A 16,290-nucleotide genomic window follows, 5' to 3' on the forward strand; every position below is an offset into this window, starting at 1 on the left:
GACACCTGGGGGGAACTGGGGACACACCTGAGATACACCTGAACACACCTGGGAACATCTGGACACACCTGGGAACATCTGGACACACCTGGGGACACCTGGGGACACCTGGGGACACCTGGGGACACACCTGGGAACACCTGAGGGCAACTGGGGGGAACTGGGGACACCTGGGGACACACCTGAGGAACATGGGACACACCTGGGATACACCTGAACACACCTGAACACACCTGGGGACACCTGGGGACATCTGGACACAACCTGAGCACACCTGGGGGGAACTGGGGACACACCTGGGGACATCTGGGGGGAACTGGGGACACACCTGGGGACATCTGGAGACACCTGGGGACACACCTGAGGGACATGGGATACACCTGAGATACACCTGGACACACTTGAGGGACACCTGAGACACACCTGGGCACACCTGGGGACACCTGGGGACACCTGGGGACACCTGGGACACACCTGGACACACCCGGACACACCTGGAAAACACCTGGAGCCATTTGGGGACGTCAAGGCCCAACCCCCGGCCGCCATCTTGGCGATTTATTTGGCTCGGAAGCAGCAGCCAATCAGAGGGCAGGATGGGCTCGGCAGCCATTTTGAAAGGCAGCGACAGCCAATGAGAGATGAGGATCAGCTCAGCGGCCATCTTGGATCGGTGGCCATTTTGTCCTGTCAGCGACAGCCAATGAAGGACCAGGAACAGCTCGGAGGCCATTTTGGCTCGGCGGCAGCCAATGAGAGACAAGGATCGCCCTGGTGGCCATTTTGGCTGGGCACTGTGACCAATGAGAGACAAGGATCACCTCGGCGGCCATCTTGGCTGGGCACTCTGACCAATGAGAGACAAGGATCACCTCGGCGGCCATCTTGGCTGGGCATTGTGACCAATGAGAGACAAGGATCACCTCGGCGGCCATCTTGGCTGGGCATTGTGACCAATGAGAGACAAGGATCACCTAGGCGGCCATCTTGGCTGGGCACTGACCAATGAGAGACAAGGATCACTTTGGCGGCCATTTTGAGTGGGCAGGACCATCCAATGAGAGACAAGGATCACCTCGGCGGCCATCTTGTCCCCTCCACACCACTCGGGGGCGGGTCCCGTGACCCCTCCGCGTCCCCCACCAAGTTTTTCCCGCCCTTTTTTTTTGGCTCCACCCAAATTCCAGGGGGTGTCCCCGGCCCTGCCCCTCCCCCGCGTGGCTGGTCCACGGTGGGGTCCCCCCATCGCCCGCGAGCACAAATGGGGGGGGCAGGGGGGGTCCCGGGGGGGTGGGGGAGGGGCTTGGGGAAGGGGGAGGGGCTTGGGGAAGGGGGAGGGGCGGGGATGGCGTCCCCTCCCCCGAAATAATTACTGTGGCAATAAAACGGCTCCGATATGTAGCGACCCCTCCCCCCAAAATAATAATTAATAATAATATTAATATTAATAGTAATTAAAACAATATAAATTAAAAAAAAAAAAAATGGGGGGGGAGGGGTAAAAAAAAAAAACCAAAAAGCCAAAAAAATAAAATAAAATAAAATTTAAAAAAATATATAAAAATAAAAATTGGGGGGGTGGGGAGGGGAGGGGGGAGGGGTCACGGCCCTTCCCCCCCTTTTCAAGATGTATGATATGTAAATAAGGGATCACGTGACCTCAATAAAGAATTTCAAACTGTTCCGGGTGGGGGTGAGAGCTCTGAAATTATCCTGGGATTCCAAAAAATCATCCTGGGGTCACAAAAATCATCCTGGGATCCTCAAAAATCATCCTGGGATTCCAAAATTCATCCTGGGGTCACAAAAATCATCCTGGGATCCCAAAAATCATCCTGGGATCCCAAAAATCATCCTGGGGTCACAAAAATCATCCAGGGATCCCAAAAATCGGCCCAGGATTCTCAAAAAAATCATCCTGGGATCCCAAAAATCATCCTGGGATCACAAAAATCATCCTGGGGTCACAAAAATCATCCTGGGGTCAAAAAAATCATCCTGGGATCCCCAAAAATCATCCTGGGATCCCCAAAAATCATCCTGGGGTCCCAAAAATCATCCTGCGGTCACAAAAATCATCCTGGGATCCCCAAAAATCATCCAGGGATCCCAAAAATCATTCTGGGGTCACAAAAATCATCATGGGGTCAAAAAAATCATCCTGGGATCCCAAAAATCATCCTGGGATTCCTAAAAATTATTTTGGGATCCCAAAAATCATCCTGGGGTCACAAAAATCATCCCGAGATCCCAAAAATCAGACTGGGATCCCAAAATTCATCCTGGGATCCCAAAAATCATCCTGGGATCCCCAAATTCATCCTGGGATTCCAAAAATCATCCAGGGATCCCAAAATTGATCCTGGGATCCCCAAAAATCATCCTGGGGTTAAAAAATTCATCCAGGGATCCCAAAATTCATCCTGGGATCCCAAAAATGATCGTGGGGTCAAAAAAATCATCCTGGGATCCCAAAAATCAAACCAGGATCCCCAAAATTCATCCAGGGATTCCCAAAAAATCATCCAGGGATCCCAAAAATCATCCTGGGGTCACAAAAATCATCCTGGGATCCCAAAAATCATCCTGGGGTCACAAAAATCATCCTGGGGTCACAAAAATCATCCTGGGATCCCAAAAATCATCCTGGGGTCACAAAAATCATCCTGGGATTCCCAAAATTCATCCTGGGATCCCAAAAATCATCCAGGGATCCCAAAAATCATCCAGAAATCCCAAAAATCATCCTGGGATCCCAAAAATCATCCTGGGATCCCAAAAATCATCCTGGGATTCCTAAAAATTATTTTGGGATCCCAAAAATCATCCTGGGGTCACAAAAATCATCCTGGGATCCCCAAAAATCATCCTGGGGTCACAAAAATCATCCTGGGGTCACAAAAATCATCCAGGGATCCCAAAATTCATCCAGGGATCCCAAAATTCATCCAGGGATCCCAAAAATGATCCTGGAACCCCAAAAATCAAACCAGGATTCCCAAAAATCATCCTGGGATCCCAAAAATCATCCCGAGATCCCAAAAATCAGACTGGGATTCCCAAAAATGATCCTGGGATCATAAAAATCACCCTGGGGTCACAAAAATCATCCTGGGGTCCCAAAAATCATCCTGGGATCCCAAAAATCAAACCAGGATCCCAAAAATCATCCTGGGGTCACAAAAATCGGCCCAGGATTCCCAAAAATCTTCCTGAGATTCACAAAATCATCCTGGGGTCAAAAAAATCATCCCGAGATCACAAAAATCAGACTGGGATCCCAAAAATGATCCTGGGATCCCAAAAATCATCCTGGGATCCCAAAAATCATTCTGGGGTCACAAAAATCATCCTGGGGTCACAAAAAATCATCCTGGGGTCACAAAAATCATCCTGGGATCATAAAAATCATCCTGGGATCCCCAAAAATTATCCAGGGATCCCCAAAATCGGCCCAGGATCTCAAAAAATCATCCTGGGATCCCAAAAATGATCGTGGAGTCACAAAAATCATCCTGGGATCCCCAAAATCAAACCAGGATTCCAAAAATCGGCCTGGGATCCCAAAAAATGAGCCCAGGAATCCAAAAATCAGTCTGGGATTCCCAAAAATCATCCTGGGATTCCAAAAAATCATCCAGGGATCCCAAAATTCATCCTGGGATCCCAAAAATCATCCTGGGATTCCCAAAAATCATCCTGGGACCCCAAAAATCATTTTGGGATTCCTAAAATGATCCTGGGATCCCCAAAAATTAAACCGGGATTCCCAAAAATCTTCCCCAGATCCCAAAAGATCGCTCTGGGATGCCCCAAAAATTGATCCCGGAATTCCAAAATTATCCCGGGATTCCCAAAAATCATCCCAGGATTCCCAAAAATTCATCCTGGAATCATAAAAATCACCCTGGGATTCCCAAAAATCATCCCAGGATTCCCAAAAATTCCTCCCCCGGACCTCCCCAAACCCTGGGGGATTAATTAGGGCGGTCTGGGGGGGGTAATTAGTGCCGGGGAGGTTAATTAGGGGGTTTAATTAGGGGCTGGGGGGTTAATTAGGGGCTGGCAACTTGATTGGGGAGGAGTGGGAGGGTTAATTAGGGCCTGGCCAGATTAATTAGGGTGGTCTGGGGGGTTAATTAGTGCTTGGGGAGTTAATTAGGGTGGTCTAGGGGGTTAATTAGTGCCTGGGGGGTTAATTAGGGTGGTCAGAGGGGTTAATTAGTTGGTCTTGGGGGTTAATTAGTGCCAGGTCAGGTTAATTGGTGTGGTCTGAGTGGGTTAATTAGTGCCGGGGGTGATTAATTAGTGCCAGGGGGGTTAATTAAGGTGGCCTGGGGGGTTAATTAGTGCCGAGGGAGTTAATTAGGCTGCTCTGGGAGGGTTAATTAGCGCCTGAAGGGGCGTGGCTTAACTCGGAGGCGTGGCCTATCCCGCGGGGGGCGTGGCCTCCCCGTTACCCCGGAAACGGCGCCGCTTTCCCGTTCCCATGGAAACCGCGCGCGCGGGAGGGGGGGCGGGGCCAAAACCCCCCCAAAACCCCGCGGCTCCGGGCCCCGCCCAGCGCTGACGTCACCGCAGAACCTTCCAGGCCCCTCCCCCTTTCCCCCCTCCCCCCCCCTCATCGGAGCCCCCCCCAATTTTCCCCTCCCCCCCCCCCAAACGTCGCAGCCGAACCCGGGACCGGCACCGGCGGCGGGGACCCCCCAAAACCCCCCCGGGACCCCCCAAAAATCCCCAAAACCCCCCCGGGACCCCCCAAAAATCCCCAAAACCCCCCCGGAAACCCCAAAAATCCCCCCCGGGGACCCCCCAAAAATCCGGGGGACCCCCCCCTCCCCAAAATAAAATTGGGGGGGGTGAGGAGGGGGCGGGGGGGGTCCCAAAATCCACGCCTGGACCCCCCCGAATCGGAGCCGGGACCCCCAAAATTTGGAATCGGCGACTGAGGAGGTAAAAAAAGGGGGGGGGGGGGGTCGGGGGTTTTGGGGGGTCCTGGGGTTTTTATTGAGGGGTCCCGAGGGGCTTTTGGGGGGATTTGGGGGTCCCCGGGGGGGATTTGGGGGGGTCTTGAGGGGATTTTTGGGGGGTCCCGGAAGGTTTTGGGGGGTCCTGGGGAGATCTGGGGGGTCCTGAGGGGATTTTGGGGGGTCTAGAGGTGATTTGGGGGGGTCCCGGGGGGTTTTTGGGGGGATTTGGGGGGTCCTGGGATGATCTGGGGGGTCCTGAGGGGATTTTGGGGGGTCTAGAGGTGATTTGGGGGGAGTCCCGGGGGGTTTTTGGGGGGATTTGGGGGGGTTCTGAAGAGATTTTGGGGGGGTCTTCAGGTGATTTGGGGGGGTTTTGGGGGGTCCCGGGGGGTTTTTGGGGGGATTTGGGGGGTCTTGAGCGGATTTTGGGGGGTTCCGGGGGGGTTTCGTTGCCTTGGAGGGGGGGGGAGGGGCGATCCCGGACCCCTCCCCAATTTCCCCCCCCCTCCCCCCGCTTTGGTACGCCCCATTTTTTTTTGGGGGGGGGGTTTAATTTAAGACCCCTCCCCCCCCCCCGTTTCTCCACAGCTGATTGGCCGAGACCGAGGAGCCCCTCCCCCACCAGCACCTGAGACCCCCCCCCCCGCTTCAAATCCCGGGACCCCTCCCCCAAAATCCCCCCCAAATTCCTTTAAACCTCCCCTCCCCCACCCTTAAACCCCCCCAAAAAACCCCTCCCCCACCCCTCAAACCCCCCCAAAACCCCTCCCCCACTCCCCAAACCCCCCCAAAACCCCTCCCCCACCCCTCAAACCCCCCAAATCCCCTCCCCCACTCTTAAAACCCCCCTCCCCCACCCCTAAATCCCCCCAAATCCCCCCTCCCCCACTCCCCAAACCCCCTCCCCCACTCCTAAATCCCCCCCAAAACCCCTCCCCCACTCCCCAAACCCCCCAAATCCCCTTCCCCATTCCCCAGACCCCCCTCCCCCACCCTTAAACCCCCCCAAATCCCCCCTCCCCCACCCTTAAACCGCCCAAATCCCGCCTCCCCCACCCCCAAACCCCCCAAATCCCCTCCCCCACTCCTCAAACCCCCTCCCCCACCCTTAAACCCCCCCTCCCCCACTCCCCAAACCCCCCAAATCCCCTTCCCCATTCCCCAGACCCCCCTCCCCCACCCTTAAACCCCCCCAAATCCCCCCTCCCCCACTCCCCAAACCCCCTCCCCCACCCTTAAACCCCCCCTCCCCAAACCCCCCCCTCCCCCCACCCTGGGCATCCTCACCCTGTGGGGGGGCGGGGCCTCCTCGGGGGGTCCCCCCGCCCCCTCCCCCACCCTCCCCCCTCCCCCCCCTTCCCCGGGCGCGGGGGGGGGCAGCCCCTCCCCCCCCCCGCGGGGCCCGTGGGGGCAGCTGAAGCTGTGGGGGGGTGGGGGAGGGGCGGGCTGGTGCGAGCGGGGGGCTCAGGTGCTGCTGACGGCCGTGGGGGCCTTCGCGGCCTTCGGCCTCATGGCCATCGCCATCGGCACCGACTACTGGCTCTACGCCCGCGCCCGCGTCTGCAACGGCACCAACGGCACCGGAAGCGGAAGCGGAACCGGAAGCGGAAGTGGCGCGGCGGGGACAGGCGCGGGGACGGGAGGAGCGGAGCGCAGGGAGCACGGGGGGATGACGCACTCGGGGCTGTGGAGGGTGTGCTGCCTGGAGGGTACGGGGGTACCGGGGACACAGCTGGGGACACCTGGGGGGGTCTGGGACACAGCTGGGGACACACCTGGGGACACCTGGGGGTACCTGGGATACACCTGGGGACACCTGGGGACACCTGGGATACACCCAGGGTACATGGGGACACACCTGGGGACACCTGGGGGTACCTGGGGACACCTGGGGGTACCTGGGGGGGTCTGGGGACACTCCTGGGGACACCTGGGGATACCTGGGGATACACCTGGGGACACCTGGAAACACCTGGGACACACCTGGGGACACCTGGGGACACCTGGGGGTACCTGGGACACACCTGGGGATACACCTGGGGGTACCTGGGACACACCTGGGGACACCTGGGGGTACCTGGGACACACCTGGGGACACCTGGGGGTACCTGGGACACACCTGGGGACACCTGGGGACACCTGGGGGTACCTGGGACACACCTGGGGACACCTGGGGACACCTGGGGGTACCTGGGACACACCTGGGGATACACCTGGGGGTACCTGGGACACACCTGGGGACACCTGGGGACACCTGGGGGGGTCTGGGACACACCTGGGGACACCTGGGGGTACCTGGGACACACCTGGGGACACCTGGGGGTACCTGGGACACACTCTGGGGACACCTGGGGACACTTGGGTTAGCTCAGGATACACCTGGGGACACCTGGGGGGGTCTGGGACACACCTGGGATAGCTGGGGACACCTGGGATACACCTGGGGACACCTGGGATACACCCAGGGTACATGGGGACACACCTGGGGACACTTGGGGACAGCTGGGGGCACCTGGGGACACTTGGGGACACACCTGGGGTGGTCTGCGACACTCCTGGGATAGCTGGGGGTACCTGGGGACACACCTGGGGGGGTCTGGGGACACCTGGGGACACACCTGGAGCCATTTGGGGACATCACTTGGGGCTTCAGGGTCAGTCAGGGACACCTGTGACGTCACCAGGGACAATGGTGGCGTCACTGGGGACATCTGTGACATCACCGGGGACACCTGTGACGTCACCAGGGACACCTGTGACGTCACCGGGGACACCGCTGGCCCTGCTGGGGACACCTGAGGTGTCCTTGATGCCCCCAAAATATCCCCAAATGTCCCCAAAATATCCCCAAATGTCCCCAAAATATTCCCAAATGTCCTGAAATGTCCCCAAAATGTCCTGAAATGTCCCCAAAATGTCCTGAAATGTCCCCAAAATATCCCCAAATGTCCCCAAAATGTCCTGAAATGTCCCCAAAGTGTCCCCAAACGTCCCCAAACGTCCCCGCTGTCCCCCCAGGGCTGAAGCGGGGGCTGTGCCTGCGCATCAACCACTTCCCTGAGGACCTGGAGTACGACCACGACAGCGCCGAGTACCTGCTGCGTGAGTTACCATGGCAACCGTGTGCCTGTCACCATGGCAACCGTGTCATTGTCACCCTGTCACCATGAGAACCGTGTCAGGGTCACCATTGTCACCGTGTCATTGTCACCACGACAGCGCCGAGTACCTGCTGCGTGAGTTACCATGGCAACCGTGTCACTGTCACCGTGTAACCATGGCAACCGTGTCACTGTCACCGTGTAACCATGGCAACCATGTACCTGTCATCATTGTCACCATGGCAACTGTGTACCTGTCACCATTGTCATCATTGCCACCGTCTCATTGTCACCAGGACAGCACCGAGTACCTGCTGCGTGAGTTACCATGGCAACCGTGTGCCTGTCACCATGGCGACCATGTCACTGTCACCGTGTAACCATGGCAACCATTTCACTGTCACCGTGTAACCATGGCAACCGTTTACCTGTCACCATTGTCATCATTGTCACCATGACAGCGCTGAGTACCAGCTGCGTGAGTTACCATGGCAACCGTGTACCTGTCATCATTGTCACCATGGCAACCATGTCATTGTCACCCTGTAACCATGGGGACCTTTCTATTGTCACCACAACAGCACCGAGTGCCTGCTGCGTGAGTTACCATGGCAACCGTGCCATTGTCACTCCGTAACCACGGGAACCGTGTCATTGTCACCATGGCAACTGGGTCATTGTCACTCCGTAACCACGGGAACCGTGTCATTGTCACCATGGCAACTGGGTCATTGTCACTCCGTAACCACGGGAACCCTGTCACTGTCACCATGACAACCGTGGCATTGTCACTCCGTAACCATGGGAACTGTGTCACTGTCACCATGACAACCGTGGTGACCGCACCGTTGTCACCCCCCCCGTCACCACAGGAACGGTGTCGCCGTCATCCCCTGTCTCCATGGCAACCGCGTCTCCATCTCCCCCCTCCTGTCTCGCCCTGCCGGCGTTGCCACGGCGACGCTCCCGGCATCCTCCCGGAGCCCGGCCGGGCGTTTCCATGGCAACCGCGCTGCCGCTTCCAGCCTTGTCTCCATGGAAACGCCCTTGGCGCCCTCCCGGCGCCGCCGTCGCCTTGGAAACGCCCCCGTGACCGCCCTGGCAACCGTCCCGGCCGTTCCCATGGCAACCACGCCCTGCTTCCTGATTAGTTCCCAGCCCCTGAGCTGTGATTGGCTGGAGGTGGTGGATCCCTCCTCATTCCTGGTCTCTGATTGGTTGGAGGGATCGGCTCCCACTCCCTAATTGGCTCCCAGCTCCTGAGCTCTGATTGGCCAGAGGTAGCGGATCCCAGTCTCCAAAGCCGCTGCCTGATTGGTCAGAACTCCCCCCCACAACGCTGCTCCCTGATTGGCTCCCATCCCAGGGCTCTGATTGGCCAGAGGTAGCGGATCTCGTCTCCAAAGCCGCTCCCTGATTGGTCAGAACTCCCCCCTCCAACGCTGCTCCCTGATTGGCTCCCATCCCAGGGCTCTGATTGGCCGGAGGTAACGGATCCCAGCCTCCAACGCCGCTCTCTGATTGGCTCCCGCTCCCTGCTCTCCCATTGGCTGGAGATAAGAGACCCAGCCTCCAATGCTTCTCTCTGATTGGCTCCCATCCCCGGGCTCTGATTGGCTGGAGGTGGCAGATCCCAACCTCCAACGCTGCTCTCTGATTGGTCAGAACTCCCTTGTCCCCCTTCCAACACTGCTCCCTGATTGGTTCCCAGCTCCCAGGCTCTGATTGGTTGGAGGTAGCGGATCCCAACCTCCAACGCTGCTCCCTGATTGGTTCCCGCTCCCTGCTCTCCCATTGGCCGCTCTCAGCCCCCGCCGCGCTCTGATTGGCCGGTTTTGTCTCGGTAGGCGTGGTCCGGGCCTCCAGCATTTTTCCGATCCTCAGCGCAGTGCTGCTGCTGCTGGGGGGGCTCTGCGTGGCCGCGTCGCGCCTGCAGCGCGCCAGGACCAGCCTCGTGCTCGGAGCCGGCATCCTCTTCGTGGCTGCTGGTACGTGGGGGGACAAAATCCCAAAATTCATCCCAAAAACCCCAAAATCCATCCCAAAATCCATCCCAAAAACCCCAAAATCCATCCCAAAATCCATCCCTGAATCCTCTTCGTGGCTGCTGGTACGTGGGGGGACAAAAACCCCCAAATTCATCCCCAAAACCCCGAAATTCATCCCAAAAACTCCAAAATTCATCCCAAAAACCCCAAAATCCAGCCCAAAATCCATCCCTGAATCCTCTTCGTGGCCGCTGGTACATGGGGGGATAAAAACCCCAAAATTCATCCCAAAAACCCCCAAATTCATCCCAAAATCCCCAAAATCCATCCCTGAATCCCCAAAATTCATCCCAAAATCCATCCCTGAATCCCCAAAATCCATCCCAAAATCCATCCCTGAATCCTCTTCGTGGCCGCTGGTACGTGGGGGGATAAAAATCCCAAATTCATCCCAAAAACCCCAAAATTCATCCCAAAATCCATCCCTGAATCCCCAAAATCCATCCCAAAATCCATCCCTGAATCCTCTTCGTGGCCGCTGGTACGTGGGGGGATAAAAACCCCAAAATCCATCCCAAAATCCCCAAAATTCACCCCAAAAACCCCAAATTCATCCCAAAAACCCCAAAATCCATCCCTGAATCCCCAAAATCCAGCCCAAAATCCATCCTTGAATCCCCAAAATCCATCCCAAAATCCATCCTTGAATCCTCTTCGTGGCTGCTGGTACGTGGGGGGATAAAAAACCCCAAATTCATCCCAAAAACTCCAAAATTCATCCCAAAAACCCCAAAATTCACCCCAAAAACCCCAAAATCCATCCCAAAAACCCCAAAATTCATCCCAAAATCCATCCCTGAATCCTCAAAATTCATCCCAAAATCCATCCCTGAATCCTCAAAATCCATCCCAAACCCCCATTTTTCCCCCCCTTTATTTCCCCTTTATTCCCCCAATTTTTTCCCTTTTCCCCACAATTTTATCCCTTTAATTCTCCCATTTTTAATTCTTTTTCCCCCAATTTTTTCTCCATTTTCCCCCCAAATTTTTTCAATTTTTCCCCAATTTTTTCCCTTTATTTCCCCCATTTTTTTTTTCTTTTTCCCCCCAATTTTTTCTCCATTCCCCCCAATTTTTTTCAATTTTCCCCCAATTTTTTCCCTTTATTTCCCCCATTTTTTTAAAAATTTTCCTCTCTTTTCCCCCCATTTTTTTCTCTTATTTCCCCCCAATTTGTTTCAATTTTTCCCCAATTTTTTCTCCATTTTCCCCCATTTTTTTTCTTTTTCCCCCAATTTTTTCCCTTTATTTCCCCCAATTTTTTCCTCTTTTCACCCCAATTTTTTCCTTTTTTCCCCAATTTTTTCCCTTTATTTCCCCCATTTTTTTTAAAATTTTCCTCTCTTTTTCCCCCAATTTTTTCCCATTTTCCCCCCAATTTTTTTCATTTTTTTTTAATTTCCCCACATTTTTTTTATCCTTTCCCCTTTATTTCCCCTTTATTTCCCCTTTATTTCCCCCAATTTTATCCCTTTATTTCCCCCATTTTTAATTCTTTTTCCCCCAATTTTTTTTCTTTTTCCCCCAATTTTTTCTCCATTTTCCCCCCAATTTTTTTCAATTTTTTTTTTAAATTTCCCCCAATTTTTTTTTTATCCTTTCCCCTTTATTTCCCCTTTATTTCCCCCAATTTTTTTCCCTTTTCCCCACAATTTTATCCCTTTAATTCTCCCATTTTTAATTCTTTTTCCCCCAATTTTTTCTCCATTTTCCCCCCAAATTTTTTCAATTTTTCCCCAATTTTTTCCCTTTATTTCCCCCATTTTTTTTTTCTTTTTCCCCCCCAATTTTTTCTCCATTCCCCCCAATTTTTTTCAATTTTCCCCCAATTTTTTCCCTTTATTTCCCCCATTTTTTGAAAAATTTTCCTCTCTTTTCCCCCCAATTTTTTCCCATTTTTCCCCCAATTTTTTTCAATTTTCCCCCAATTTTTTTCAATTTTTTTTTAAATTTCCCCCCATTTTTTTTTATCCTTTCCCCTTTATCTCCCCCAATTTTTTTCCCTTTTCCCCACAATTTTATCCCTTTAATTCTCCCATTTTTAATTCTTTTTCCCCCAATTTTTTCCCATTTTCCCCCCAATTTTTTTCAATTTTTTTTTTAAATTTCCCCCATTTTTTTTTTATCCTTTCCCCTTTATTCCCCCTTTATTTCCCCTTTATTTCCCCTTTATTTCCCCTTTATTTTCCCTTTATTTCCCCTTTATTTCCCCCAATATTTTTCCCTTTTCCCCACAATTTTATCCCTTTAATTCCCCCATTTTTAATTCTTTTTCCCCCATTTTTTTTTCTTTTTTCCCCCAATTTTTTCCCTTTATTTCCCCCAATTTTTTCCTCTTTTCCCCCCAATTTTTTCCTTTATTTCCTCAATTTTTTCCCTTTATTTCCCTCATTTTTTTTTAAATTTTCCTCTCTTTTTCCCCAATTTTTTTCAATTTTTTTTTTAAATTTCCCCCATTTTTTTTTATCCTTTCCCCTTTATTCCCCCTTTATTCCCCCTTTATTTCCCCTTTATTTCCCCTTTATTTCCCCCAATTTTATCCCTTTATTTCCCCCATTTTTAATTCTTTTTCCCCCAATTTTTTTTCTTTTTCCCCCAATTTTTTCTCCATTTTCCCCCCAATTTTTTTCAATTTTTTTTTTAAATTTCCCCCATTTTTTTTTTTATCCTTTCCCCTTTATTTCCCCTTTATTTCCCCTTTATTTCCCCTTTATTTCCCCCAATTTTTTTCCCTTTTCCCCACAATTTTATCCCTTTAATTCCCCCATTTTTAATTCTTTTTCCCCCATTTTTTTTCAATTTTTCCCCAATTTTTTCTCCATTTCCCCCCAATTTTTTTTTATCCTTTCCCCAATTTTTTCCCTTTATTTCCCCCATTTTTTTTAAAATTTTCCTCTCTTTTCCCCCCAATTTTTTCCCATTTTCCCCCCAACTTTTTCCCATTTCCCCCCAATTTTTTTCATTTTTTTTTTAAATTTCCCCCCATTTTTTTTTCTTTTTTCCCCCAATTTTTTCCTTTATTTCCCCAATTTTTTCCCTTTATTTTCCTCATTTTTTTTTAAATTTTCCTCTCTTTTCCCCCAATTTTTTTCAATTTTTTTTTTAATTTCCCCCCGATTTTTTTTTATCCTTTCCCCTTTATTTCCCCTTTATTTCCCCTTTATTTCCCCTTTATTTCCCCTTTATTTCCCCTTTATTTCCCCTTTATTTCCCCTTTATTTCCCCTTTATTTTCCCTTTATTTCCCCTTTATTTCCCCCAATTTTTTTCCCTTTTCCCCACAATTTTATCCCTTTAATTCTCCCATTTTTAATTCTTTTTCCCCCAATTTTTTCTCCATTTTCCCCCCAAATTTTTTCAATTTTTCCCCAATTTTTTCCCTTTATTTCCCCCATTTTTTTTTTCTTTTTCCCCCCAATTTTTTCTCCATTCCCCCCAATTTTTTTTTATCCTTTCCCCAATTTTTTCCCTTTATTTCCCCCATTTTTTTTAAAATTTTCCTCTCTTTTCCCCCCAATTTTTTCCCATTTTCCCCCCAATCTTTTTCAATTTTCCCCCATATTTTTTTCAATTTTTTTTTTAAATTTCCCCCCATTTTTTTTTTATCCTTTCCCCTTTATTTCCCCTTTATTTCCCCTTTATTTCCCCTTTATTTCCCCCAATATTTTTCCCTTTTCCCCACAATTTTATCCCTTTAATTCCCCCATTTTTAATTCTTTTTCCCCCATTTTTTTTTCTTTTTTCCCCCAATTTTTTCCCTTTATTTCCCCCAATTTTTTCCTCTTTTCCCCCCAATTTTTTCCTTTATTTCCTCAATTTTTTCCCTTTATTTCTCTCATTTTTTTTTAAATTTTCCTCTCTTTTTCCCCAATTTTTTTCAATTTTTTTTTTAAATTTCCCCCATTTTTTTTTTATCCTTTCCCCTTTATTTCCCCTTTATTTCCCCTTTATTTCCCCTTTATTTCCCCTTTATTTCCCCTTTATTCCCCCTTTATTTCCCCTTTATTTCCCCTTTATTTCCCCTTTATTTCCCCCTTTTTTCCCCTTTATTCCCCCTTTATTTCCCCTTTATTTCCCCTTTATTTCCCCTTTATTTCCCCTTTATTCCCCCTTTATTTCCTCTTTATTTCCCCTGTATTTCCCCTTTATTTCCCCTTTATTTCCCCTTTATTTCCCCTTTATTTCCCCCTTTTTTCTCCCCCCTTCCCAAGGCCTCTCCAACATCATCGGCGTCATCGTTTACATCTCCTCCAACTCCGGCGAGGGCTCCGCGGGGGGTCTCCCCTCCCCCCGCCGCGACGGCGACCGCCGCCCCTCCCCCTACTCCTACGGCTGGTCCTTTTATTTCGGGGGGGTCTCCTTCATCCTGGCCGAGGCCATCGGGGTCCTCGCCGTCAACCTTTACATCGAGCGGCACCGCAAAGCCCCTCCCCCACCGCCCCCCGCCCCTCCCCCCCCGCCCCCTCCCCGCTCCGCCCCTCCCCCCGCGCTGCCGCGGCCCCGCCCCCCCCCGCGCCGCCGCTCGCGCTCGGGCTCGCGCTCCAGCGGGCGGCGCTCGCGGGACCCCTCCCCCCCTCCCCCACCCCGCGGGAAACCCCCCGCCTCCCCTCCCCCACCCTCCGCCCCTCCCCCGCCCGAGATTTCCATGTACACCCTGAGCCGGGGTGGGGGAGGGGTGGAAGCCACGCCCCCTCCTCCCCCCACCCCCGCCGCGCCCCTCCCCCCGCCGCAGCCCCCTCCCCCACCCGGCACGCCCGGTGCCCCTCCCCCACCCCCCGCCTTCCTGACGCTGCAGGGGGGAGGGGGTGGGGGAGGGGAGACCCCCGGGGGGGGCACCGGGACCCTCAATAGGAAAACGACCCCGGTGTGAAATGGGGGGGGGGGAGGGGAACCCCAAAATTATCCCGGAATTATCCCGGAATTATCCTGGAATTATCCCAGAATTATCCCGGAATTATCCCAAAATTATCTCGGAATTATCCCAAAATTATCCCGGAATTATCCTGAAATTATCCCGAAATTATCCCGGAATTATCCTGAAATTATCCTGAAATTATCACGAAAATATCCCGGAATTATCCTGGAATTATCCCAGAATTATCCTAAAATTATCACGAAATTATCCCGAAATTATCCCAAAATTATCTTGGAATTATCCCAAAATTATCCTGAAATTGTCCCGGAATTATCTTGGAATTATCCTGGAATTATCCTGAAATTACCAGAAAATTATCCCGGAATTATCCCGGAATTATCCCGAAATTATCCCAAAATTATCCCGGAATTATCCCGAAATTATCCTGGAATTATCCCAAAATTATCCCGAAATTCACAGGGATAATCCCAAAAAATCCTCCAAAAATTCCCTAAAATTCACCTCAGGATGTTCCCAAAAATCCCCAAAAATTATCCCAAAAATCCCCCAAAATTCCCCAAAAGAATATCCCAAAATCCCCAAAATTCGCCCCAAAAATTCCCAAAAAATTCCCAAAAAATTCCCCAAAAATTCCCCAAAAATTCCCAAAAAATTCCCAAACATTCCCCCAAAAAATCCCCCAAAATTCCCAAAAATTCCCCCCAAAAATCCCCCCCAAAATCCCCCAAAAATTCCCAAAAAATTCCCCAAAATTCCCCCAAAATTCCCCCCAAAAATCCCCCAAAATCCCCAAAATTCCCCCCAAAAATTTCCCCAAAAATTCCCAAAAAATTCCCCAAAAAATTCCCAAAAAATCCCAAAAAATTCCCAAAAAAATCCCCCCAAATCCCCAATTTTTGGGAATAAAATTCCCAAATTTTCCCTTCCCGGGGGGTCCCAAAATTCGCCTTTTTTGCCCCTCCCCCCCCCAACCCCCGGGGGGTCCCAGTGCCTTAAAGGGGGGGGCTGGGACCCCGGGATGCCCCCACCAGTACAAACCAGTACGGACCAGTTTGGGTCAGTTTGGACCAGTCTGAACCATTTTGGGTCACTTTGGACCAGTTTGGACCAGTTTGGGCCACCTTGGACCACTTAGGATCAGTTTGGCCCAGTTTGGCCCAGTACAGACCAGTTTGGCCCAGTTGGGACCAGTTTGGACCAGTCTGAACCATTTTGGTTCACTTTGGACCAGAACGGACCAGTTTGAACCAGTTTGGCCCAGTTTGGCCCACTTTGGACCAGTTTGGACCAGTCTGA

General features: G+C 51.4%; 1 protein-coding gene across 1 annotated transcript; it reads left to right on the forward strand.

Annotated features, from left to right (window-relative positions):
* Positions 1 to 6,439: 6,439 nt before the first annotated feature.
* On the forward strand, positions 6,440 to 16,290 carry CACNG8 (calcium voltage-gated channel auxiliary subunit gamma 8). The gene is made up of 5 exons (XM_086871541.1): positions 6,440 to 6,679; positions 7,989 to 8,072; positions 9,919 to 10,059; positions 14,330 to 14,782; positions 16,226 to 16,290. Exons 1-5 carry the CDS (start codon positions 6,481 to 6,483, stop codon positions 16,288 to 16,290), a joined length of 942 nt encoding a protein of 313 aa, XP_086727667.1. The 5' UTR covers positions 6,440 to 6,480.

Source organism: Cyanistes caeruleus, chromosome 36, assembly GCF_971803275.1.
Source record: "Cyanistes caeruleus chromosome 36, bCyaCae1.hap1.1, whole genome shotgun sequence".
Lineage (NCBI taxonomy): Eukaryota > Metazoa > Chordata > Aves > Passeriformes > Paridae > Cyanistes > Cyanistes caeruleus.